The sequence below is a fragment of the Plasmodium brasilianum genome, chromosome 9, assembly GCF_023973825.1.
Source record: "Plasmodium brasilianum strain Bolivian I chromosome 9, whole genome shotgun sequence".
Taxonomy (NCBI): domain Eukaryota; phylum Apicomplexa; class Aconoidasida; order Haemosporida; family Plasmodiidae; genus Plasmodium; species Plasmodium brasilianum.
The window spans coordinates 500,855-527,959 of NC_090122.1; the positions used below are offsets into that span (position 1 = coordinate 500,855).

The following is a 27,105-nucleotide window of genomic DNA, read 5'->3' on the forward strand; positions in this document are numbered from 1 at the left end:
AAAAAAAAAAAAAAAAAAAAACCTTTTCATTTTACATTAACATTTTTTTTTTTCATATATATATAGAAAAATAGTAATGTTTCCATTTGGTATATGTATATATATTATATATATATAATACTTACAATATATTTAGGGGAAATTTTAATTTCATACAAAATAACACATTATATATTTTTCATTCGATTAATAAATATATATATATTTAATATCAGAGAAATTTTATTGAAGAGTTTTTAATTGAAAGTCATATTTTTATATAACTTACAAAAGTAAACTATATAATTTAAATATAATTATGAAAAAACAAAAAAAAATAAGAAACATGTATATATGCTATAACTCTCTATATAATAGACCACGAAACAATTTGCTGATATCATAAAATAAGCATTGAATTTAAACAGGAAAGGAAAAATTCATTCCCATATATATTACGCATTACGTATGCGTATATACTTACAAGTTATAAAGATAATAATAAATTAAATAAATAATATAATATTTATTATTATATATATGTGGTAAGTAATAACTACCGCATTACGTATGCCGTAAATTAATGGTGCAATTTTTTTCCTTCCTGTTTAATTCATGCTATTTTATGAATATCAGCAAAATTGTTTTCGTGGTTATTAATATAGGAGTTATAGCATATATAATGTTTCTTGATTTTTTTTTGTTTTTTCATAATTATATTTAAATTATATAGTTTACTTTTGTAAGTTATATAAAAATATGACTTTCAATTAAAAACTCTTCAATAAAATTTCTCTGATATTAAATATATATATATTTATTAATCGAATGAAAAATATTTATTTATGTGAAGTAGTAGCTTATTGTTTGGTAAACTGAAATTAATTTCCCTTATTGTAGTATTTATAAAAATAATAACATATACCAAATGGAAACATTACTATTTTTCTATATATATATGAAAAAAAAAAATGTTAATGTAAAATGAAAAGGTTTTTTTTTTTTTTTTTTTTTTTATATTTATACTCAATAAATAACAAACTTCTAAAATACTGTTCCAACTAATATATTTTTGCGATTTATTTATTAAAAAATAATGAAAATTAATGTTATTTTTTTTTTTGATTTAATTTTTTTATAAACGGAAAAATAACGAAAATGACGAATAAAAATTTTAATTTGAAAATAAAAATATGTATTATATATATATTATATATATGTATATATTTTATATATTTTTATGAACACATTCGTAAAAAATGACAAAAAATTTTTAATATGTAATAAACTATTATGAGATGAGATTTTGTAATTTTTAATTTATATTGAATAATCAAATAAAAAGGAATTTTATTTAAATGGTTGGTACATATATATAAATATTTATTTTACGCATATTTTATGTTTCAAAATTAAAATATTTAATTGCGGACAACTTTAATTTACATAATAAAGCAATTAAAATTGTGATATAAATACATATATATATAACAATACATATTTATAACTATAATTGTAAAAATTGTAAAAATATATTATATACATAAATGTGCGTACTGTATAATTTATTTTTATATATATGTCATAGTTCTTTTTTTTTTCCATTTTTATGCATTTGTATTAATTTTATCCTTTTTATTCTGCTTCAAGCAGTGCATCATTTGAATTGGGCCAAATATGGCGAAATTGTGTACTACATTTTTTTATCAATTTTGTTAACATTTCTCTATTACAATATGCTTATTAATGTGTAAAATATTATATACCATGTATATATATATATATGTATGTTTTTATACAAATAATGTTCTTATTTAACTATACTTCAATTTTTTCTCCTGTCCTTTTCTGATAGTTCCACGTCCATTTTTTTGTGCAATTTTGCATTAAAGCATGCCTGCTAAAGAATTTGGTAAAACATAACGGAAACAAAAAAAAAAAACTATAAAAGCATAAAAAAAAAAAATGAACCTTGTTAAATATAGTTTTGAATATAGAAACATATTTTCCCTTTCGAAAAATACTGTATGTTCCTTAAAATGTTTTCCAATTATTGAAAAAAAAAATTCATTGTTCAAGTATGGAATTTCTAAATTTAAATACCTTGATAAGTTAGCTATAATAAGAGAAGATAATATGCTAACAAATTCGTATTTTTTGAATGATTCTTTTTTTTTACACATTTTAAAGGAAAACGAGGAAAATCCTATATTTAAAAAAACTCCCCAGGTTTTAAATCCTTTTTTTTTCTTTTTGTCTATTACAAAATGATATATTTTTATTGCCATATATAATTTCTCTCACTTGCTTCAGCATATGTTTATAATATAAAAATACATACTGAAGGCATATTACATGAAAACCTTTACTACTCAAGATAATGACGCGATATTTACATGCGGTTATTACATCGTATATAATTTGAGATGCTTTAAAAATCTAATCCAACTTCTTTTTTTAATTCTCAGGAATTGTTATATTTTAAAAATAAAAAAACAAAGTTAGCCTTGAGAAGAAAAAGAAAAAGAATGGGTGAACGTATAAGTTTAAGATATAGATGACGTAGTATATCATACGGTGTTGTTATATATATATATATATGTATAACATACAGTTTGTATGCATGTACAGCATACATTATGCCTAATGATATGTTTTTTCGCATGTCATTACAACTTCATTTTTCAGTTACGCTTACGCATTTTTTTAAATGAAAAGTAACAAGTTTTAATTTGCTGTTAAAATGTTTATTTATGTTTGTATACATATAGCCATCATGTATATGCATTATATAATACACTTTGTCAACATAGAGGGCTTTAAATTCGAAAGAATATGTAAATAACAATATTATGTATGCTTGCACATACATTATGGACTTTATACTTTTATTTTATCCCCATTTTAATTTGTTGCTATTTTTTTCAAAAAGTTCATGTGTTATTTAGTGTATATATATTCAACACCATATACGTGCATATGCAAACATATATATAATATTTTCATAAACTTTTAACTTATTTAAAAAAAAATAAAAAAACAGAGTTCGAAAAATAAGTTACACTTTTAAAATAATACCATTATGATCTATTTTGCTCCTGTAGTAAAATTTTTTTTTTTTTTTAAATGATAAACCAAATAGAAGGGAAACTTATATATACAAGCATTTTCTCCATATTAGGCATATACTTCATTGTATGATACATTTTATATATTTTCTACTACGGGAATAGTTGTTGGAATTACGTGACACTCGGTGAACAATTTTTAGCGGCATATTTAGGTTATGTAAAATAAAGAAAAACGAAGAGCGACTGGCGAGATTAAAAAGAAGGAACAAAAATTATTGACATTCTATAAATAAAAAATGAATGTCTTTTTATTCTCCTTTTTTACAAAGAATTTTTTACGTTTATTTTCTTTTTGTTCTTATGATGTTTACAATTGCGTCCTTTGTTTTTTTTTTCAAAGAGATATAGAACAACTTTAATATACGGTATAACGCACAAGGTGCATCTTATCTTACGTTTTGGTGTCGCAATATACGAATGTCAAAAATATAAGAAAAGTAAACGAAAATAATTGCTAAAACGAATACGAAACAGTAAAATATTATGCACAGGCGTATGTAGTAAAACGAAATACGCATTAACTGAAATACATTTATAATACAAATATTACAATAAAAAAACAAAAATAATAAATATAAAAATGTTATTTTATCTTCAATTTATTCCATTTTACTTTACCTTCCACCAACTCCATTCTGTCCGCCCTTTTTGCTTTTTATTTTATTATTTTTTTTTTTAAATCATTATAATATATAAAAAAAAAGTTCAATTGTAGGGAGAAACAAAATTTTTTCTGATTTACGTAATATAAAAGAATATTTAAAAGTTTTCTACGTATCTTTTATTTTTAAATAAAAAGATATGCTTGATACATGTTACGTGCTTACTCGTATAAGGATATATATATATATATATATATATATATATATATATATATATATATATATATATATTATATATGCACAAATGTATACACGTGTGTGTACATATATACATTTGTTCATGTAAAAATGTGTATGTACTACAGATTAGTTATCAGGGGCAAAAATAATATTTTTGTGAACTTTCGTTAACATTTTTGCAAGAAAATTGTTAACATTTTTGTGTATATTTTGTTAACATATTTGCTAGGAATTTATTCACATTTTTGCGCGGAATTTGTTCACATTTTTACTCTGAATTTGTTCACATTTTTGCAAAAATTTAAGAATAATTTGTGGATATTTTGCGAAAAGATTTAATAGAACAAACAAGCACCAGTTAACAATTTTCGCAAACATTAATAAAGTATATTGAGAACTGACATATTTCGTTTGATACACATAATTTTTACTAGTGACATTATAAGAAATATGGTGAAAATTAAAAAAAGCAGTATGCTGTTTTGGAAGAAGGATATAAATAAAGAGTTGCGTCTTTATAATTTTTTGAATGGTCTATTTTGTGTTAGTGGGATATATTTTTTTTTTGTAATATTTGGGTATTATCAAGAAAAATTACCAAATTTAGGGAAAGAGAAAGAAAAATTTTATTATAATATATTTTTAATATATGTCCTATGTTTATCAAATAGTATATGTAGCTTATTTGCAATATTTATTAAGAGTAAATTAAATAATGAAAATTTTATTCCATATTTAAAAAATAAAGTGGATATGTATTTTATAAAGCAAATAATGTTAATATCAATTACTTATTCAATAGCAATGATAGCAACAAATTATTCATTAAGTCATGTTAATTTCCCAACTCAAGTTCTTGTAAAGTCAGGTAAAATGATACCAATAGTAGTAGGGGGTTATTTATTTTTCGGAAAAAAATATCCTTATTATGATTACATTTCTGTATTTTTAATTACATCATCATTAGTAGTATTTAATTTAATAAGAACAAGAACTCCAAAAGAAGTTAATCAAACAACCTTTGGACTTTTACTTTTATCTATATCATTATTATGTGATGGTTTAACAGGACCAAGACAGGATAAATTATTAAGTAAATATAATGTGGACTCAGTCAATTTGATGTTTTTTGTCAATATTTTTGCATTTATTTTTAATTTAATTGCATCATTAATAATTGAAGGTTCCAAGCCGTATAACTTCATAAATAAATATACTGACTCGTATTATTATATATTAGCCTTTTCAATAAGTGGAAGCTTAGGTCAATTTTTTGTTTTTTATTCTCTTAAAGTGTACGGTAGCTTATATACTAGTCTTTTCACAACTCTCAGAAAAGCATTAAGTACAGTTGTATCGGTGTATTTATTTGGTCACGTTTTGAAACCTTTGCAATGGGGATGTATTTCTGTCATATTCTCAACTTTGATCATACAAAATTACCTGAAGCAACAAGCGAAGAGAGTTCATGCAAAAAGCAAGTAACGGAGCACTCAACAGGAGGAAAGCCGTTCAGCTCGCTACGCGGAATTTCCATTTCGTCTATATTTCGCAGAAATCTTTCGGACATTGTTTTTATGTGCATTGCTATTTATGGGCATTGTTTTTACGTGCATTCTTATTATGGGCATTGTTTTTATATGAAGCTTTTTACGCTCCTTTGGAATTCTTTTGCGTTTTTATGCAATTTTTTTTGCACTGTTGTTACCTTTTTTTTACCCCATTTTTTATCCCATTCCTTACCCCCTGTTTCAGGTTCATTTATTTTGCCCACACCCTTTTTGCGCTATATAGTTGCTGCTATTTCTGAAAAACATTTTTACGTTTTTTTTTCACGTCTTTCCCATACCCCCCTTAATAACTTATTTTGGTTAAGCGTATTTTTCATGTTTCTGTCATGAAACTCTTCAACTGCACAGATTTCTCTCTGTTATAAATTGCATATGTTTACATTTGTTATTTCTATTTTTAAATTGTACAAGTATAAATTTTCTTTAAAAGTTGAAACATACAAAAAAGAAAAAAATTATAATTAAATGGAATGAGAAGGATGACGCACTGGCGACAAGGCCAAAAAAAAAAAAAAAAAAAAAAGAAAAGGAAAAAAAACTACACATCTCAAAACTGCAACGTGAGAAAAGTTGAAAATGAAGCATTTAAAATATGCATTAGAAACGTGCAATGCTGTGAAGAATGGTAAATATATACATAATAATATATCTAATAATACATAGACCTTGCATGCACAATGCATGCAAAATGGGTAACTTTAAGTGCAATTAGCATATATACGTATGTACGTACATACACATATATATATGTACATATACATACATATATATATACAATTTTATACACATACGTTAGTGATACACGAGGGGCACACAAAATACGCTCGAACACTCATCGAGGAAGACTAGTTAAATCCCTTTTCCAACAATCGCGTAACCGCAGAATTTACGTCACCTCCTGTTTCTTGCAAAGCTTGAATGTTCGCATCGTTATCAATGAAACCCATTTCTTGAAGACTGACCAACTGAGAAGCATATTTTTCCTCAGGTGGTCTATTGTCAGCTACTTCGGTAGTATTAAAATCTAAATTTTGATTAGCATTTGGGAAATTAAAATTCCCTAAATTCCGATTAGCTCTCATAACCTGTTGAAATGTTTGTAGAAGTTCAGGAGACTGGAAAAGGGCATTCATATTATTACCAATATTACCCGCATTACTACTATTACCTGCATTATTATTATTATTGTTATCGCTCTGGTTATTAGTACCGGTAGAGGTGTTAGTACTTGCAAAATTATTTAAGTTATTTAAAAAGTCTTCCATTCTAAGTCCTCTTTGACTATTATTATTGCTAGCAGTGTTACTATTATTATTATTCATATTTAAAGCATTTTCAATTTGTAAACCTGCTTGTAAAATTTCAGGTCTCAAAAATTCTCTTAGTAAATTAGGGTTTTCTAAAACGGGTTGCATAAGTGGACTTTGTGAAAAAGTATTTCTTAATAATGGATTATTTGATACTAAGTTAGTTAACATCTCTGGGTTACTACTTAGTTCATTCATTAAAGACCTAGCTAAAGGATTACTTAATAATGAGCTCATGCTTTCTCTATTAAATTCGCCACCTGCATTCGCATTTAGTAGATTCGATAAATTACCAATGTTGAAATTGTCCGTAGCACCTGAACCGGCGTTGAAATTGTTCATATCTGAGGAATAAAATAGACGAGGAACATTAATGCAATCAAAAAATTTACATATATATATATATGTGTGTACATGTAGGTATATGTGCAAAGATATATAATGTAAACAGGCAGTTGCCAAAATATTAATCAGGGAATCACTCAGCGCTCACATGGAGGCAGAATCTATTATGTACATCAAATTCATGTAGTAAGCCACTAGTCGAGGGAATATATTAGGGATACAATTACAAACACGTTATGATCAAATTGTACATTTATAAGATGCACACATATAAATGGAATACAAACCTCCTGTTCCACTCTGCATCAACATTTGAACTAATGGGTTGTTATTGAAATCATTTAAATTATCACTTGGACTTGTGTTTTGGTCGTTTCCAATATTTTCATTTTTGTTACCCTCCTTTTCAGATTCGGCTATAAATTTGGAAGAGGAATCAAGTACGTCTAGGCATATGCGCATATACATTTGCACACACATTGCATATATTCACATATATTTATGCCCATACACATGTAAATATAAACATGAACACATACCCATACACATACACATACATTTATACAAACATCTACATCCATATAACGTTTAAGCATAAGACCATAACAAGCAATTTTGAATTCCTTTTTTCTTACGCTCCTTGGAAGCTATCGCGCTACGAACTAAGTGCATTGTATTTCCGTCTGCTACATTATATACTGTTAAAGACTCCTTATCCTTCAAGATTTTCCCTTAAAAATTAAGGAAAAAGGTCAAATATTATATAGTATAATAATAAGGTTTCCCCAAGTATTACATATAAGTAATATGTAGTCATGCATAAAAACATTAAAAATAAAGCTTTGCATAAACGTATTTATATAAGGGTTATAGGTTTACCATACAAATATGTATTAAAGCAAATGTGTATGAATAAAAAACAAAATATGCATCTTTTGTAATTATTATTTATTTATTTTATTTCATTATTTTTTTTTCTTTTAAATAGAAACCTTTAAAAATCAGTCTCTGCGATTCCACAGGTATATCAACATGTTCAGCACATTTTTGTTTTAATTCCAAAACTGTTATATCTGGTTCAATGGCAATTGTAAATTCTTTACCTCCTGTTACTTTAAATGAAACGTTTATTGTCATTTTTCTTTCCGTTGTTTCAAAACGTATTAATTTATCTTATTGGAAGGATGGGCAATAGAGCAAAAGCGTCGATATATATATGTATACGTAAATATATATGTATTTATACGTAGATATATATATGTATTTGTAAATATATGTATGTATATTAAATATATATATTTATATATATGTTGTGTGTATATTTTTATTTTTGCTCATAATATTTGTTCCTTAAAAACACGAGTAAATAATCATCTATTCGTTTATTTATTTTGTGAAAAATTTCTAATTTTTTTTCTTAACGATTATGAGCTTATAAACTCTTCACATAAAATAATACTTTAGTTTTTAATTTTTTTTTCTTTTTTTTTGTAATATTTTATTATAATTATCATTATGCTATTATTATTTTGCTCTTATATTTTTATATTTTTATTTATTATTCTGTATAACTTGTTAATATAAATGTTTTATTTATTTTTATATTTTTTCAAAATTTTTTTTCTTTTATGTGCACGTATTAATATTATTACAATACGTAATCTTATATATATATGTATGTAATTATATATATGTATATATATAAATGTACACTCGAATATAACACTACGTAAGCCTATAAAAATACACTCCTTATACTACTGATTCATAATTATATGTAAGTACATATATAAGTACGTAATAATATGACGTAATTGTTTGACATAACTGTATGACGTAATTGTTTGACATAAGTGTATGACGTAATTGTTTGACGTAACTGTTTGACGTAACTGTATGACGTAATTGTTTGACGTAGCTGTTTGATGTAATTGTTTGACGTAATAAAAGGAATTATATACAGTTTATGTTACTTATACATAGCAATCAATGAATAAATATTTAAACATTTTTAAAGGTGAAAAAAATATAATATATATAATTATACTGCCACTTAGGAGTAAGGGTCCATAAAATTGATACTTCTTTTTAACAAAATAAGAAAAGTGTATATAAATGCAAATTGGTTAGTATATGCTTATAAAATGAAAATGCAAAGAAAATGTGAAAATAGAAAAATTGTTTCTTGCACAAATAGTTCCTCTTGTGTGAATTATAAGATTGAAATATGAAACGGTATGATATTGTTGTATATTATTATATTCATCTAATATATATTAAAAAAAAATGAAGGCGAATTTTCAATTTGCTACAGCATGTGGCAAATAGGAGTAGCAAAAATTTAGTATTTCCACTTAACGAAAAATTTTGCTTATTTCAAAGTTCCAAAAAAAAGAAAAAGAAAACTTTTTTTAAAATAAAAAAAAAATATGTACTTATGTATACATTTATTTGTTTAAGATAAATTATGATGTTAATCGCCTAACGGGGGTAGAGGAGTAGTAATTACATTGTTTATAATGTGCACATTATAGTATCATTTTAAAAAAATAATAATAAATTGCTACATTGTAAAAAATTTTAATAATAAGAACAATATAATAGATTGTTTTTTAAAAAAAAAAAAAAAAAAAGGACGATCTACGCTTATTCAGAATTGTGGAAATAAGAAATAAATTCCAAGATCCGTGAACTTTAAATTGTTATGATGGAGAATAAGTAACAGATTTATGGCTAAAGAAAAAATACTACATTAAGGCAAAAAAAAAAAAAAAAAATGTATATATATATATATATACATATGTTGTATGTATAGGATACAGTTTTTAAGTTTCTCTTTCGTTACACGCTGTTTATGTTTAAATAAGTCATTGTGCACATGATGCTGACATCGTAAAGAAATAGTAAAAGCCAAAATGCGCTTTGCACCTGATTTGTTAAAAAATATATATAATATAGAGAAACGGTACTTTACAGATACAACGAAAGTAAAACTTAATAGTACAGGGAAAAAGGAAATTATTGTTTTACATCCTATATTAAAAAAGTCAAAAAAGTATAGCAAGAGCTGTGATGAAACACTTTACGATGCTCAGGAAGCTTTGGGGTTAGCTCGGTCAGCAGGGTTCAAAATTGCAAATGGAATTTCTATGCCATCAGGGGGTTGGACTAATATGAAGTTCTCAAATGAATATAACAAGAAGAGCAAAATAAAAGATTTAGATAAACTTGATGGAACTAGAGAAATAAAACATACAGATAAAGAGGCAGTGAATAACTTGAGCTCTTCTAATAGCCCATATGTTGGTAACATAATAAAGAAGGAATTAAGTTATAAGGTGAACAAAAATTATTCAAATGATGATTGTTTCTCTGAACGTTCTGATTGTAGTATGGAAGAAGAATCGTTTGAAAAGGGAGATAGCATCAGTACTAAAGAGGATTATAATACAGAGAATGGGAACTCATCAAGGAAAGGTAGAAAAAGCGACGACAGTGATGCTAATTGTAATTATCGTTACAATCATGATTATGGTTGTGATGGTGCTAATGATAGTAACTATTTACATGCTCGTACAAAATGCGAAGAACTAGAAAAAAAAATTGCAGAATCTATCATAATTAAAGTTAATAGAATGGATGTTAAGTTTTATTTTGGTAAAGGTAAATTAAATGAATTGTCCAAATATTTTCTTAAAAAACCTGCACCGTATATATTTATTAATACGTTATTATCACCAGAACAATTCCGTAATTTGGATTTTCTGTTTAATAGCTTGTTGAAAAGTTATCATGATGAATTACAGATGAATAGCAGGAGGGAAAAAGAGGAAAATTACTTTACTTTTAGAGTATCTGATTGTGTATACAACAGGTCAAGCGAGGAACAAGGAGAGGGGGATGGTCAGGGGTATGTAGATATGTATAACGATTATTTAGAAGAGTACGAGGGGGAAGTAACGGAAAAAGGGGAAGAATCAGAAGATGATGACAAGGATGGTTACCCTTACGAACGAGCAGCCAAAGAGATATGCGAAAGAAAAAGTGGTCAGTTTGTGCCGATATACGTTGAGTTGTTTGACAGGTACAGTATCATTTTGTACATTATGAAGAGAAGGGCAAAAAGCAACTTAAGTAAACTACAGCTAGAACTGGCAAGGGCAAATTTTATTTTGAACACCTATTCAGAAGATAACAAATCAAGAATGAAATATATAAAATATATTGAAAATAATGTTTTAGGAAAATCTCAATACGATTATGAAGAAAGGTATGACAAAATAAATGCATTCGATGTAGATAAACAAAATAAAAAGAAAAATTATGATTACCTAGGATATACAAGTAACTATATAAAAAATACAGAAACGTATAAGGAATATGAAAAAAGAATTATTAATAATCTTTATGATAAATTAAGAAAAGAGTTGACAAAATGTAAAAATAATAATAGCTTACAAAACATTTCAAGAAAACATAAAGCTTTGATAGCCATTGTAGGTTATACAAATGCGGGGAAAACTAAACTAATAAATTATTTGACTAAATCTAATCTAAAAGCAAGAAATTTGCTCTTTCAAACATTAGATAATTCGTACAAAAATTTAAATATAGCTGATTGTTATTCGACAATTTTTATTGATTTAATTGGATTCATACAAAATATTCCTTATTCTTTATACGAATCTTTTAAGATATCCTTAGATGCAATAAAGAATGCTGACATAGTTATTCATGTAATTGATGTAAGTCATCCACACAAAGAACGGCAAAAAAAATGTGTAATAGATACATTAAGGAAAATTGGAATAGCTGATGAATTTATACAAAACAATGTTGTGGAAGTATGGAATAAAATAGACAAGTTAACAGAGCAACAAATTTTCACTTTATATAAGAACAAACCAAAAAGTGCTCTACCCATTTCGGCCAAAAATGGCACGAACTGTGATATACTTATAAAAATTGTACAAAAATTAGTTAATAAAATAAAAAATGTTCAAGTTTTAACTTTGCAATTTCCGACAAAAGAAGCCCAAGAAAGAATAAACTTTATTAGGAAGAATTTCAAAGTGGTTCCAGATTCGATTTCCTACACGCCAGATGGACATACAACGATTATCAAGTTGGTCGAGAATCCGAGCAACTTGAAAAAGTACTACGAGAAATTTGGAGAGTGACACATGTGAATAAATACGCGAGTGTACATATGTGCCGTACATATATATATATATATATATATATATATATATATATATATATATGGCCCATATAATACCCTTACGTAGTTAACAAAAAGGAATTATAAAAGTTCCTAATGACTTAGGCCCATTTTACAGAAACTAGTCGGTGGCGTGTATAATTTAAGGACACTATACACAATATACGGATTGAAGGAAAATTGAGAACGTTATTTCGTGGATCGTAAAACTTTAAACGTATGAAAAATGCACGTTCCATTTATGTAAAAGTAATTAGGTACAGTGAAAATTGAGTAGAGGCTTTTTTTTTGTTTCGTATAAATATGTAAATATATACATTTTATATATTATATATGTATAAACCAATGTTTGCGTTTTCATAAGAACTTTTTTCATTTCCCGCATTATGTTATACGCGTAAAAAATGAAATGTTACGAGAAAAGGGATATCCTTTGGAAAAATTAGCATATCATGTTAAAAAATTTTTTTTTTTTAATTTTTTAATTTTTTTTTTTTGTTTTCATGTTTAAAATTTGGTCCAATATTTATTTGTTTACGTTTTTCTTTGTTTGTGTAAAAAAATGCTGAATCTTTTCACAAAAAACGCTGCAATATAACAATTTTGAAGTAACTTTTTTGTTATTTTGTTTTTATAAATGTTTAAAAGGCCTTTTTTTTTTTTTTTCATTTGAAAGTTTTCAGCTGTTTAGTTATTTTGCCATAAATTCTTTGCATGTATCTATACATACATATATATATGAGCTTATAAATATTCCTATTTGCATATATAAATGGTTGAATAAATACCATGTATATGAAATTGTTTTACCAAAGTAAGGATCTAAATCTCATTAGCTATAGTACATTAAATGTAATATATTTTTTTAAGTCACCTTTTACATATGCGATCTCTCTGTTTGCAGTCTCTTTTTATTTTTTTACTACAAGTAAAAATAATTTTTTAAAATTTTAGTATTATTTATATCCCCCATGTATAACATCCTTCACTTACGCATAGTGATGAACTATGACATTTATCATTTATTAATTTTGTAAATAATTTATTAGAGTAATTTATTATACAATTTGTATCAAAATAATAATAAAAAAATAAAAAAGTAAATAAATATATAAAATGAATTATTGAAGAAAAGTATGTAATTGGAAGCAATTAGGCCTATACTTCTTAACGATTAAATAAGAATCTGTTCTTGCTACAAATAAAATATATTGACGAATGTTTTATTACATCTTACATATATATAAATATATATATATATATATATGTATGTATGTATTATACCATTCCAGCAAGAGGGAGCGCAATAATGGTGTAGAATAGACTCAATAGTGACAATTCATTGTATTAGTAAGCTCTGTTACATCCCTTCACGTTTACATTTCGGAAGCTTATAAATTTAATAAAACTCAAGTGCTAATAAAAGAAATGAAATAATGTCGTTTTTCTTTTTTTTTTTTATTAAGAAATGTTAGTTTACTATTATAAAAAGGAGAAGATATGTGCACGATATGTTTATGAGTTGTCACATCCGTAAATAAAAAAATATATATATATGTATATATACCCTTACATTGTGTTTGCGTACATATGCTAATCTGACGGCACATTGTTCCCCTGCTTAACCAAGTAGCCCTTAATTAGTATGCACAGTGGAAATGGTAAAAGAAGAAAATGAAAAATTCTCGTATGTTAATAAAATAAAATTTACAGACATAACAGGTGACAACAAAACGGATAAAAGAGTAGAATACTTATGGAATTTAGCACTTTCAACGATTTATGAAAATGCAAAATTATCAACAAAATATGTTACACTAATAAAGAAAATCACAAAAAATAATTTAATTTTTGATAATATATGCTGTCATTATTGTAATTTAATATATATCCCTTTTTATAACTGTGAGATTAAAAAAGTCCAAAATAAAAACACATTACTTTACAAATGCTTTTTATGTAACCGTAAAAGAAGATTAAATTTACAATGTTTTACAAATAATGCAAAAAGTAATTCTGTTAAGAATATTAGGAAAGATCGAATATTGAGTAGCTCGGGCAATTTGAAATCTTTCCTTATTAATGAGATCGATGACTACGAAATAAAAAAAAAAAGCGATTTTGTAAAGGGAGCAGAAAGTGCATTCACTGAAGGAGAACCTTTAAATGAGCTAAGGGCTAATAAAGATAATTCTCATGGGGAAAATAAGGGGGAAGCAATTGTGAACCATCTTGATGATAAAAGGGGTAATGATAAACGAAGTGATGATGACGATCGAGGTGATAATATTAGTGATGATAACAGTCGTGATGGGAACGAAGGAATGACCATCAAGGACACCCTTTGTCATAGCATGGAGGGCCTTTTTACCATTGACTATGGTCCCAGTAGTTGCACTGTTGCAACAAGGAATCTTAATATTCCATTAAAATGCAGCAGTTACAATAAAATGTGTAGCCATCTTGAGATTTATAATAACTCCAAAAATAAGAACGATCCGTGTATAGGGGGCAACATCAAAAAAAAAATAAAACATAATGAAGATAAGAATAATGTGAATTGTATGAACAAAAAAAGAAGTATGTACAACGAGAATAAAAGGAATGTTGAACATAAAATTAAATCAACTGGTAAAACAGACAGCATGAACAACTGCTTTAGCGAGTTGAGTAAAAAAAATGAAAGACAAAGCATTGTTAACTTTGGCAATAGTAATAACTTCTTAAATTTTAACAAATCCAAAAAAAAAAAAAAAAATATATTAGATATCCTTTAAAATTAAGTTGCTATTTTTTTGTACTTAACCTTATCGTTCTAACGAAAGAAGCACACTTTTAAGTAAATTTTTCATTTTATTTTGTTCCATTTTGTTTCGTTTGGTTTCATTTTGTTTTATTTCATTTTATTTTATTATTTTTTTTTTTTTTTTCTATGTTATCATCCCATTTTAAAAGTAGAAAAAACAGATCTGCAAACTTCAATATACCTTTCCATGTTTTTTCGTACAATGAAAAAAGAAAACAGAAAAAAAAGCATTCATTTTGAACATTATTTTTTAACAAAGTTAACTGAGCTCACCGTATAGTGCTCATCTTATAAACTACTAATTCCCACTAATGTCACCAGAAAAAAAGAAAGAAAAAGAAAAAAAAAAAAAAAATCGTTTTATCAATTGCACTGAATATACCTAACAAGCGTAAAAATAATTCCATTTTCAAAAATTAAAAAAATAGAAAATTATGGCAAATTCGAGCATTTGAGTAATATATAAATACAAAATAAAATTGACACGTGTTTACGCACGCACATTTATGCAATTCATATACATACACATATATAAATAAATATATATATATACATTTGATCAAATAAAAATAAACTGGTGAAACATCCATATAGGAATGCTGTTAACGTTCTTCCTCCGCCATCTATGTTATTTTTATATTTTTCTTCTTCGTTCGCATATGTACATAATTCTCTACAATTTTGTAGATAATACTGAGTATGTGTGATGATGAGAAGTTTTAGAAGTTTTTTCTTTTTTCTTTTTTTTTTTTTTTTTTTTTTTTTTTTTTTTTTTGCAAGCATATATAAATAAATGCACAAGGACAACATATCTACACGTAAATTATACGCACAGGAGAAGCTTTTTCCATATCTGGTAATCCATTGAATTAAATATAAAAAAGAATATTAATACAGGAAAAAAAAATTGAAGCAAAAATGGAAAAAAAGAATGTTTTGATGCTGGGAAAAAAGTACAATATAACATGGCAACAAACTATGTTGCGTATTTATGATCCAAAAGAAACAGTTGAGTTTTATGAAAAGAATTTTGGAATGATTAATATTCATACATATCATTTTAAGGAATATAATTTTTCCTTATATTTTATGATAACACCTCCATATGATGAAGAAGAAAGGAAGAAATTACCTACACCCAACACAAAAGAATCTGAAAAGTATTTGTGGGACTTAAAAACAGTATGTTTAGAACTAACATATAATCATAACAGTAATGAAAAGTTAAGTAATGGGAATAATGAAAATGACAAGGGGTTTGGGCATATTGCATTTAATTGCCATGATGTTGTAGAATTATGTGATTTTCTTTTTAAAGAAAAGAATGTAAAATTTCATAAATTACCACATGAAACCAAAATGAAAACTATTGGTTTTGCTCTTGACCCAAACAGTTATTGGATTGAAATAGTTAGAAGATCAAGTCAAGTTAAATGGGAAAGTAATCATACTATTACCAATTTTTCTCAAACAATGATTAGGATTAAAAACCCTAAAAAAAGTTTATATTTCTATATACATTTATTAGGTATGAAATTAATACATATAAAGCACAATTCCGACTTTTCCTTGTATTTTTTAAAGTCCAGTTATTTGAATGATGAAAATGAATTAAATGATCATAAGAAAATAGGAAAGGAACCAACACAAGAAGAATACAATTTTGAAATACTAAGGAATTCTTATCAATCCAATGAAGATTATGAAAATTTTAAAATGTCTTGGGAGCCTGTTTTAGAATTAACACATAATCATGGTACGGAAAATAATGATAATTTTTCGTATCATAATGGAAATACAGAACCCAGAGGTTTTGGTCACATCGGGTTTTTAGTAAACGATTTAGAGGGGTATTGTAAAGAGTTAGAAAATTTGAATATTCCTTTTAAAAAAAAAGTACACGAAGGGATAATGAATAATATCGCTTTTGTCTATGACCCTGATAACTACTTGGTTGAGTTAATTCAAAGGGGCACGTCATTCAGTGTAACTAAAGAGAAAGAGGTAGAGGAGTGAGAAAAATAAAAAAACAGTAGTTGGAACAGTAAATAGGAAGTAAAATGGAGGTAAATAGGAAGTAAAATGGAGGTAAATAGGAAGTAAAATGGAGGTAAATAGGAAGTAAAATGGGGGTAAATAGGAATTAAAATGGAGGTAAATAGGAAGTAAAATGGAAGTAAAAACGAAGTAAAGAAGAAGTAAAAAAGTATAAAGAGTCGATGGAATAATTAAAATTTTTATAATGTTCTTTTCGTCATGTTTATGCCGCATACTTCCATAACCAACCGTTGTGTAGATATTTGTGCTTACCTTGTTCGTTATCGCGGATAAAAATTTTCTTTTTTCCTTTTTAGAAAAAACAAATTGAGTCAAGATTAAGCAGTGAATGAAATAGAAGTATGTCCACCGAGTGTCCTTTTACCGCAGTAGGATTAGTTGAACCTGTTTAAGGCAACAGTTACGACCTATTTGTTGCCCACATTTATGACGCACTTTTTACCAACTTTTACGACACGCTTTTCTCCCATTTTTTCGACTGATCTTTTGACCGATTTCCCCCTCTACTTGTAGATACCAAACAGTTAATTGCTAACATTTTTTTTGACATCTTTAAATTAGATTTTGTGATGGTATTCATATGATTGTATCATTAATTCCTTGTGATCATTTTCTACGTTTCTTCTTATTATGTCATTTTAAATGTGCATTTATTTTAATTCATTTATTTATTTTTTCTACAAAAAGTTTAAAATTTGAAGGGAAACGGAAAGCTGAGCTTCTTCGCCTTCCGCCATATAACGACAAAAAAAGTAAAATAAAATAAATTCTGTGATAATAAATAAATAGCAATAAATAAGTTTCAATAAATAAAAAGTAATGAATAAGGGGTGACAAAAATATACACACAAGTGCGTAAGTAAAGTATAATTTAATAATATAACTAAAATGTTATTAAAAGGTAAATAGAACGTTTGTAATATTATCACAAATAGACAAAAAAAAAAAAAAAAAAAAAAAAAAAAAAAAAAAGCATAATAAATTAAAATAAAAAATGAAAATAAAATAAGAATAAAATAAAAACATCGACAAGATCGAATTCTTTTTGATGCACTATACAGCCTATTCAAAATGATAAATAAAACAAGCAAAAAAATTGCAACTGCCAAAAATTAAAGATGAGCATGTATTGCATTATTTAAAGGTGGACGTCTACAAATAATATAACCAATAGAGTACATTATGCTAGATAAATTTATAAATTTATGTATGTATATCTATGCATATGCATTCTTACTTGTATATTTCTTATATATATGTGCACGTTAAAATGGAGAAAAAAAAAATATAAATTATAAAATAAATAATATATAGAATAAAAAAAAGGAAAGCATGTGTGTTTGAATGGTTGTACGAATGGACGCACGAATGGACATTTGCATACACAAGTTTTACCCCTTCCTCCTCGTTCTCCTCAGTCAAAAGCAAATTTATCCTTTAAAGAATTGTATGCATTGTAAATGAAGGCGGAAGAGTGCAGGGTGTTAGACATAGAATGTGGACTCTTATTAATATAGGATGTTATTCCTATGCTATAAAAACTGAAGTAATTTTTATATAAAAATAAATAAAAAAGAAAGAAAATAGAAAACGTAGAAAAAAAATAAGCAACGAATATTTCATTAGTAGTATGAAAATACTTGGATGTATAATAACTCGTATATAAAAAAAACAATAAAAGTATGTAATAATAATATAAAATGAAATGTAATAAAAATAAACAAAATTTTCTATTATATTTATAATGAAGGTAATCAGAGCTTATTTTTTGATGCTTAATAGTATATACAATAGCCTTTGTTTCAAGGGAAATAATAAATAGTAAGGTCGAAAATAAAATAACATGATCCGAATAATCAAATATATGCATATATTCTTCATTCTTTAAATAATTAAATTTTAAAATTATATATTCAATTATAGATGGAATATAGTATAAAATAAATAAACGATATATAATTATTAGGAAATAAATAAAAAATCTACGAAAGTGAACAAGTGTAATAGGAAATGGGGAAAATACTACATGAATACAACCAATAAATATTACTATATAAAGAAATATACCCTTATAATAATATCTTAATATATTACTTATCAGTTCATTATAAATATAACATGGGGTATCAAGAAAATCATCTTGAAAAAAATAAAAGGGAATTTTTTTTAAATTTCTTATATAATTTTTTGAGCACATATTTAACTCTTTTAATGCGTTTATTGTTTTTATTTTTTTCCTTATCTTGCTGAAAAAAGTGTTACACTTACTAAAATTTTTTATATTCATCACTCTGTGATACATGTCGTAATACTGCTCGTAACCTATATCACTCAGAAATATTTCATCCGTCTTTGTTTCGCTAACATTTTCACGTATGCCTTTTCCACTTACATTTCCTCTTACGTTTCCATTTCCACCTATTTCACCTGTACCTTTGTTTTGCCACTTCGCATAGTTTCTTACAATTCCTCTCTCTGTGCATATATCCATATACAAATTATGCAACATATGAAGAAGCTTCTCATCATTTAGGTACTTATTTATATGATTTATAAAAAGCGTTATGTCCTTTTTGTTCTGTAACATCGTTTCGTCCAAAATTTCCCTGTCGTTCTTTCTTTTTAAATAGGGAAATTTATCATCAAAATTTGGAGAAAAAAAACTTTCTCCATCTGTGTCTTTGGTAAGATATCTAAAGTCGTGATAGTAACAAATATCATTAAGGTAAAGATAAAATACATATTCAACACTTATATAATACTTTTTATAAAAATTATTCTTAGTTAGTATAAAATTATAATATAAATATTTAGTTACTGCTTGATTATTATTCTTAACATAATTTTTCATAACAAATTTGGTAGCAGCATAATTGTTATCATTATCATGTTCATGTTCATCATCATCATCATCAGCATCAGCACCATCATCATAATTAGGATCTCTCAAAAAAAAAGCATTCTTTATTTCATTATAAAAAAAAGTTAAAATTTTAAGAAAACATTTCTGAAATCTTGAAATAATATGATAAAAATCGCTATATAAAAAAAAAGTTTTTTTTTTATTTAAACAAATAAATATCTTAATACCTCTGTTATTTTTCTTAATTTTGTTTTTTGTCTTTTTGTAATGTTTATCCCTTGTAAAGTAGTATTTGAACCTTACATTATGATATATACTATCATTACTACCATGAATTAACTTGTCTGTATTATCATAAAATAATTTATTATTAACTTCATTCTCCTCTGAATAATCTGTACTATATATACATGATGATACATCCTTTATGTTGTTAAGTAGTTCATGCAAATGTTTTTCTCGTACTTGGAAAAGTTTAAAACTAAAATTAAAAGATCCTATTAATAGAACAAAAAAATATATGACGAATAAAAATAACTGAAACAGAATAATACTCCTAGAGCTTATTATAATATTTTCTGCACCCTGTTCTATTTGTTCTCTACTCCCACTATCTTCTTCCTCTTCTATTTTGCTGCTTTTTTTTCCATACAAATAATTTGTATCATCACGTTTGTACTTATTATTGTTGCTTTCATAAATATAGCTACAGTCGTAGTTATTGCTGTAATTGTTAATATAACCGTTGCCATAACTGTTGCTATATATATTGCTATAAATATTGCTATAAATATCGCTACATATATTTCTATAATTGTTTCTATTTTTACCGCTATTATTTTTATTGTTATGTGCGCCTCTGTACTTTAAGCTTTTTCTGTTATCGGAATCTTCCTTCCCATCCATAATGTTGCTTTTTTATAATATTTTTTTAAAAAAAAAAGAATATATATTATTATATATACGAAGATGTAACGTACAATTACATCCATATAAATTCTTTTATAAAAGTATTTTAGTTTTATTAGCTCTTTCTAATACGGATAACGCTTTCTTTGTCACCATTTTTTATCTTATATTCTATCTTTTTTTCTATCTTTTGTTTTTCTTTTTTTGCTTTTTTCTTTTTTTGCTTTTTTCTTTTCTTTTCTTTTCTTTTCTTTTTTTTTTTTTTTTTTTTTTTTTTTTTTTTTTTTTTTTTTTTTTTTTTTTTTTTTTTTTTTTTTTTATGTTTTATCATATGTATCACGGAACGATTATTAGGACATCACAAAATGCTTAAATCCAGGCTTGAACAAATACGTCAGAACACAAATATGTATAAGTCCGTTAATAATTCGTAGCAACAAATCCTAACATACATATGATATGTGCAGTGATACCCTCCTTGTTAATAACTGATAAGCGATCTGTAGGAATAACATTGTATATATAAATTCGTGAAGTACGGTGAAACTAGGAAAGGACGCAAAAAAAGGGAAAGTAAAGAAGCGAAAAAAAAGTAAAAGAACAAGCAAAAGAAAGGAAAAAAAAATAAATTAATGTTCTCGCTATTCAATCATTAATATTGGTTCGTTTTTTATCATTTTTAAGCGTTTCTTTCTAAATTTCTAACATTTATATATTTTCACATTTTTAAATTTTCATTTTTTCATTTTTTTATATTTTCATATTTTCATATTTTCTTATTTTTATTTTTTTGTTTTTTCGCAATTTTAATTTTTTTTTTTTTTTTTTTTTATATATAAATTTCTTATGACATGATATGGCAAGAATGCAGGAGAGGAAGTTAGAAGATCTATAAAAAATCATTATTTTTCCATAATGTTTCTAAGACATAATTATAAAAATTGTCACATTCTCTTGTTGCTCAAGATGCACATAAAATTGCATATTCTCGCCTATATAAAGTATACATATTTTTTTTATGTGTATCATTGGTAAATTTTTATGTATCAGATTGTCCACGCGTTCTAATTCATATTTTTAATGAACATTGTTTTATTCCTTTTCTTTTTCATCATCATCTGCAATTTAACTTATTTGTCTCGTAAAGTAATTTTCTTTTTTTTTTTTTATCAATTTTCTGCTTTTTAAATTTTCTACTTTGTATTAGATAATAAGTCCATCAAAAAAAAGAAAAAGAACAAAGGAAACAAAAAAACAAAGAAATAAAGAAACATACAACAGAAGAAAAGGAATTCCTAATTTTGTAAAAGTAATACCGAATGTTTTTTTTTTTTTTTTCTAACTATTTACTGGAAATAGGTAAAATATAAACTGTTTACTGAAAAAATAAGGAGATTTGCAAAAGTTTAAATATAAATGAGAATTAAAAATAAAATAAAAATTGATAAAAAAAGAGTTCTTAAGAGAAAAAAGAAGCACACATATACATATCTATATATATATATATATATATATTAATATTTATATATTTATAAACATTTACATTTGTGCGAAGGGTAAATCAACTTAAACGAAGTATCTATAGAAAACAAGACATTTATGAATTAAATAATTCCAAGATAATTTACAAAAAATTGGGATAAAATATTTTATGCACTTATATACACATGTGGCATTAAAAACTACACATTTTATTAAAAGATAAGCTAAACTATTAAAAAAGAGAAATGGAAAAAGTTCATAATAAAATTCAGTGGTTTTAAAAATAATAGGGAAATTATCGATCAATTTGTGCAAAAGGGTATGAAAGTATAAAAAGACATAAAAAAAATATTAAAAAAAAAAAAAAAAAAAAGGATAATAATACATAACAATCCTTCCCCCTCTCGCCATTTCCTTTCAAAAAGAATGTCTCTTTTAAAAAACCGTTTTAGCTGCGTTTTACTTTATATTCAGTTCTGTTGTGCATAAAAAATGATGAGTATAAATTCTGCAATATTTTCTGTGTACAATGGGAAAAAACTTTTTCTTTTTTTTACCGACTTCGTCTTTGTATCATTAAGAGAATAAAAGATTATCATTTCACGTCACAAGATGTAATTTCACAAAAATATGTGCCTCTGCGCCCATGTATATGTATTATACGGTACACACATACATACAAACATACATACACATACATACGTCGTTTAATGTAAAGCCATAAAGGAAAAGAGTCTTTCAAAATTTCGTAATTTTGGCATGTTTCATTCTTAATTTTGTGGAGAATGAACCAAAGGGGGAGAAAAACAAAATAAAGGTACATATAAGGTATATAAGTGGTACATAAGTGCTACATATGTGTTATGGAAAAAAAAAAATTTTTCTTATCAATGCTAATACCCATATGTGCCTATTCACATAGCTGCAAAGGTAAACGTTTGGACGTTTCCACCAGGTAAGGCGGGCAAAAGCTCTAATTTTTGAGCTCTCCTGTATTATAAAATTTATTTTCGTGTATAGTCAATTTGGATGGTATAACGAGGTCCGAATGAAAGGACTGAATTTCTTTTAGAAAAATATATCTTAGCTGAGTCTCAGATAATATCATCCAGTCATCGAAAGGAAGTATAATTTTTTCTGTAGAAAATTTTTCTAAATGTTTTTTTCTCACGTCTTTTAAATATGGGTGACTCAAAGCATTATCTATGGTAATTCTTTTTTTTGCATTAAACCTTAACATAGATTCTAGCAAATCAATTCCTTCCTCAGATATAGAAGGAAATTTATTTTTTAAGTCAATACCTTCTCGAGGAGGGAATAACTTAATATATTTAATGACTTCGTCTTTATTAATACTTTTCAAATCATCTTCTGTTGGGGTACCTATTACATTAAAAATAACATTTAACTGATCTCTGTTACTTTTTTCATGTACTTTTTTAGAATTGTGATCAGGTGACAAAGGAAAACAAGACGATCCAGGAAATAAGGGGAAACGGTTCGTTGGATTGTTTATATGACATTTCATCATATTTAATAACTCTGCAAATATGCATCCAGTTGACCATATATCAATAGATTTTGTGTAATTTTCTTGAAGTAAAATGAGTTCAGGTGCTCTATACCATCTTGTAACTACATGGCTCGTTAACTGTTTTTTTAAATTTTTGTTATGAGGACCTGGCTCTTCATTTTCTTCTTTTTCTTCTACATCTTTAACGATATGGATGTCTTGCTCATAATTTATTGTTCTAGCTAGTCCAAAATCACATATCTTAACTGAGCAGTCTTGATTCAATAAACAGTTAGCTGGTTTTAAATCCCTATGTATAATACCTGACTCGTGAATATATTTTTCTCCTAATAACAAATTGTATAAAATAGTTTTTACATGTTCTTCTGTTAAATATATGGGTGTTTTAAATAATTTCTTTAAATCAGAATCTGCTATTTCTAAGACTATATATAACTCGTCAAATTTTAATAAATCTTCAGGTACTACCAAATCGCAGAGTCTTATAACATAATCACTATTCAATCTATTTAATATAGTTATTTCTCTTAATATTCTTTTACAATCTATTAGATCTTCAAACATTCTGTTTACCTTCTTAATAGCTACATTCTTATTTGTATTTTTATCATATGCTAAATATACGTAACCATAAGAACCACGTCCTATCAAATGTTTAATTTCATAATTATCAGGAACTCGCACATTTTTTATAATAGCCTCTTTTATATTTATTTTCTCTTCTTTACCTTTTCCATTTTTGTTCTCATAATTATCGCTTCTTTTTTTTTTTTTTCAACGACGCTGCATTGCTTTGCAACATTATTCGTTTCGTTTTCTTCTGACTCATTCTTATTCTTAAATTCGCACATTACCTCTTCCTTTTCTTCTCTCTCTTCTCCATTACCAGAAATATTTTTCTTTTTCAGTGTTGACGTTTTAGTAGAAGTGCTTTTTTTCTTCAAGTTTTTTTCCTCCGAATCGACAGTATAACACTCCTTCTTTTTTTTCAGCATTTTAGGGATATACACTCATTTAGGGGAAAAACAGGAAAATAGCGGAAAATGAAAAAAAACGGGAGAAAAAATGAGCCAAATGATACGTGATAAGATATCTGAAATGACAGGCGGTAATATGGTCAAAATAACGGGCTACAAAATAAGAGACAAATAAACGAAGAGAAAAGTAACGAAGTGAAAGGACAAACTGGTAAGAGGTAAAATGATTGTGATTGTACCCTCGAAGCAGTAACTTTGGGAAGAAAAAAAAAATTGCTATGTTAATAAAAAGTTTAATTTTTTGTTAGTTTTCTCATTTCTTATATATTTGCATTTCTCTATATAGATTATTCTAAGGGTGTACACATAGCATTTTTTCATAAGAATAGCTTTTTCTAAAAGTAATAATTTGTTATTTATCAATATAAAAGGAAAATAAAAAAAATAAAAAAATTCATTAAAAAGTTCATTAGAATATACAATAAAAAATTATTTCACAAAAAATAATATAAATATAATGCACATTTTATTTTACTCGTAAGGCGAAATTCGTCAGTTCATTATATACATATGTATTTTTATAAGACAAATGTGGAAGTTAATAAAAACTAACATTTAGTACAATTACAAGAAATAGAGATATTAAATATGCATACAAACATATTAAAAGAGAAGAAGTTAATAGCATTCAAGTATTTCAAAACAGGTAAAAGCTTCTGAAAGTAGGAATGTAAAAATGAGTAATTTTATGTGAATTATGCTTTACACGGGGAAAAGATAAATAATTAATCCCCCATTATTTGAGCATTTTCCACAATTTTGTGCAATTTTGTTGTGAAAGGGGAATAATGTGTGCTCATAGAGCTATATAAACAGTACATTTGTATATGTACATATTTATATACATGTACAAATACGTATATTTATTCATATTGTATATGTATCTATATATAAGGGCGTACCATTTTATATTAAGTAAAGAATATACAGGATGCCCACTTGAAATTTTCTTTCCTTGCTTACCATAATTTAGAGAGGCGCTAATATATAGATATGCCGAGAAACAATGTCTTGTTTTCGAAAGAAAATTTATTTTTGTTCCCATTTAAGTAAAATTGCATGTTCCTTGTATACGTTAGTTCCATTATTCTTTATTTTGCTTTTTTTTCGTTCATTTTTTGTACATTTCTTTCTCAAATTTTGTTCATTTTATTTTCTCATTTTGTTCTGATTTTTTTCTCATCTTTTGTTGATTTTTTTCTCATCTTTTGTTGATTTTTTTCTCATCTTTTGTTGATTTTTTTCTCATCTTTTGTTGATTTTTTTCTCATCTTTTGTTGATTTTTTTCTCATCTTTTGTTGATTTTTTTTTTCATATTTTGATAATTTCTTTTTCATTTTTCGTTGATTTTTTTTTCATTCTTCTGTTTATCTTTTTTTTAAAAGGACAACTAAGCATTTGATGTTGTTCTGTAAATGAATCCTTGTAAATGCTAGAGCTTTGATGTGTGAGCATTGTGAAATGTAATAAGTAAGATAAACGATTTATACATTCACGCACCTTTTTCTCATTTATATATTTATAATATCCAACTATATAGGTTGTTATACTAATCAAAACATACTTTCCGTTTACACAATTCGGTAAGAAATTGTTATCTAAGTGTAGATAGAAGTGTTTTCATTATACAAAGTATATTTAAAAAATATTTATATCAAGCACGGTTATAATTAAAACTTGGAAAATAAATAAACATTTTGTTTATACGTGTGTAATATTATTGCTTGTTCATACTTTACAGTGCACATCTCACATTTTACATGTCAAATTTTTTATTATCTACGATTCACTTATAGTTATAGCATTGGAGTTACGTTTCGCTGCCCCATTAATTGTGTCAACAACTAGGTCGTGCGTTGTAATATCCGAGCTTGTAGGTATATAAATACATGCTGGTACATACATATATATATAGGCACATATGTAACGTTTTTTCGTGGTATATTTCTGTTTGTCCATATAAAAACATCCTTCGCATTGACTAGAATGAAAAAAGTTATATTAGACAAGGGGAATAAG

General features: G+C 26.0%; 8 protein-coding genes across 8 annotated transcripts; 5 read left to right on the plus strand and 3 right to left on the minus strand.

The window, feature by feature from the left end:
• Nucleotides 1-1,944: 1,944 nt before the first annotated feature.
• MKS88_002730 (uncharacterized protein) lies at nt 1,945-2,540 on the plus strand (the record flags this gene model as incomplete). Its single annotated transcript, XM_067215765.1, has 2 exons — nt 1,945-2,208; nt 2,448-2,540. The coding sequence occupies 2 exons, from the start codon at nt 1,945-1,947 to the stop codon at nt 2,538-2,540; spliced, it is 357 nt and encodes a 118-aa protein (XP_067073311.1).
• A 1,862-nt stretch (nt 2,541-4,402) lies between these two features.
• On the plus strand, nt 4,403-5,437 carry MKS88_002731 (UDP-galactose transporter; the record flags this gene model as incomplete). The annotated part of the gene is made up of 1 exon (XM_067215766.1): nt 4,403-5,437. One exon carries the CDS (start codon nt 4,403-4,405, stop codon nt 5,435-5,437), a length of 1,035 nt encoding a protein of 344 aa, XP_067073312.1.
• A 931-nt stretch (nt 5,438-6,368) lies between these two features.
• On the minus strand, nt 6,369-8,312 carry MKS88_002732 (ubiquitin domain-containing protein DSK2; the record flags this gene model as incomplete). The annotated part of the gene is made up of 4 exons (XM_067215767.1): nt 6,369-7,174; nt 7,463-7,591; nt 7,811-7,906; nt 8,168-8,312. 4 exons carry the CDS (start codon nt 8,310-8,312, stop codon nt 6,369-6,371), a joined length of 1,176 nt encoding a protein of 391 aa, XP_067073313.1.
• A 1,778-nt stretch (nt 8,313-10,090) lies between these two features.
• On the plus strand, nt 10,091-12,355 carry MKS88_002733 (GTP-binding protein; the record flags this gene model as incomplete). Its single annotated transcript, XM_067215768.1, has 1 exon — nt 10,091-12,355. One exon carries the CDS (start codon nt 10,091-10,093, stop codon nt 12,353-12,355), a length of 2,265 nt encoding a protein of 754 aa, XP_067073314.1.
• Nucleotides 12,356-14,054: 1,699 nt separating this feature from the next.
• Nucleotides 14,055-15,173, plus strand: MKS88_002734 (uncharacterized protein; the record flags this gene model as incomplete). Its single annotated transcript, XM_067215769.1, has 1 exon — nt 14,055-15,173. The coding sequence occupies one exon, from the start codon at nt 14,055-14,057 to the stop codon at nt 15,171-15,173; it is 1,119 nt and encodes a 372-aa protein (XP_067073315.1).
• A 947-nt stretch (nt 15,174-16,120) lies between these two features.
• Nucleotides 16,121-17,218, plus strand: MKS88_002735 (glyoxalase I; the record flags this gene model as incomplete). The annotated part of the gene is made up of 1 exon (XM_067215770.1): nt 16,121-17,218. One exon carries the CDS (start codon nt 16,121-16,123, stop codon nt 17,216-17,218), a length of 1,098 nt encoding a protein of 365 aa, XP_067073316.1.
• A 2,004-nt stretch (nt 17,219-19,222) lies between these two features.
• On the minus strand, nt 19,223-21,029 carry MKS88_002736 (uncharacterized protein; the record flags this gene model as incomplete). The annotated part of the gene is made up of 2 exons (XM_067215771.1): nt 19,223-19,242; nt 19,355-21,029. 2 exons carry the CDS (start codon nt 21,027-21,029, stop codon nt 19,223-19,225), a joined length of 1,695 nt encoding a protein of 564 aa, XP_067073317.1.
• Nucleotides 21,030-23,487: 2,458 nt separating this feature from the next.
• Nucleotides 23,488-25,043, minus strand: MKS88_002737 (mitogen-activated protein kinase 2; the record flags this gene model as incomplete). Its single annotated transcript, XM_067215773.1, has 2 exons — nt 23,488-24,805; nt 24,874-25,043. 2 exons carry the CDS (start codon nt 25,041-25,043, stop codon nt 23,488-23,490), a joined length of 1,488 nt encoding a protein of 495 aa, XP_067073318.1.
• Nucleotides 25,044-27,105: the final 2,062 nt, after the last annotated feature.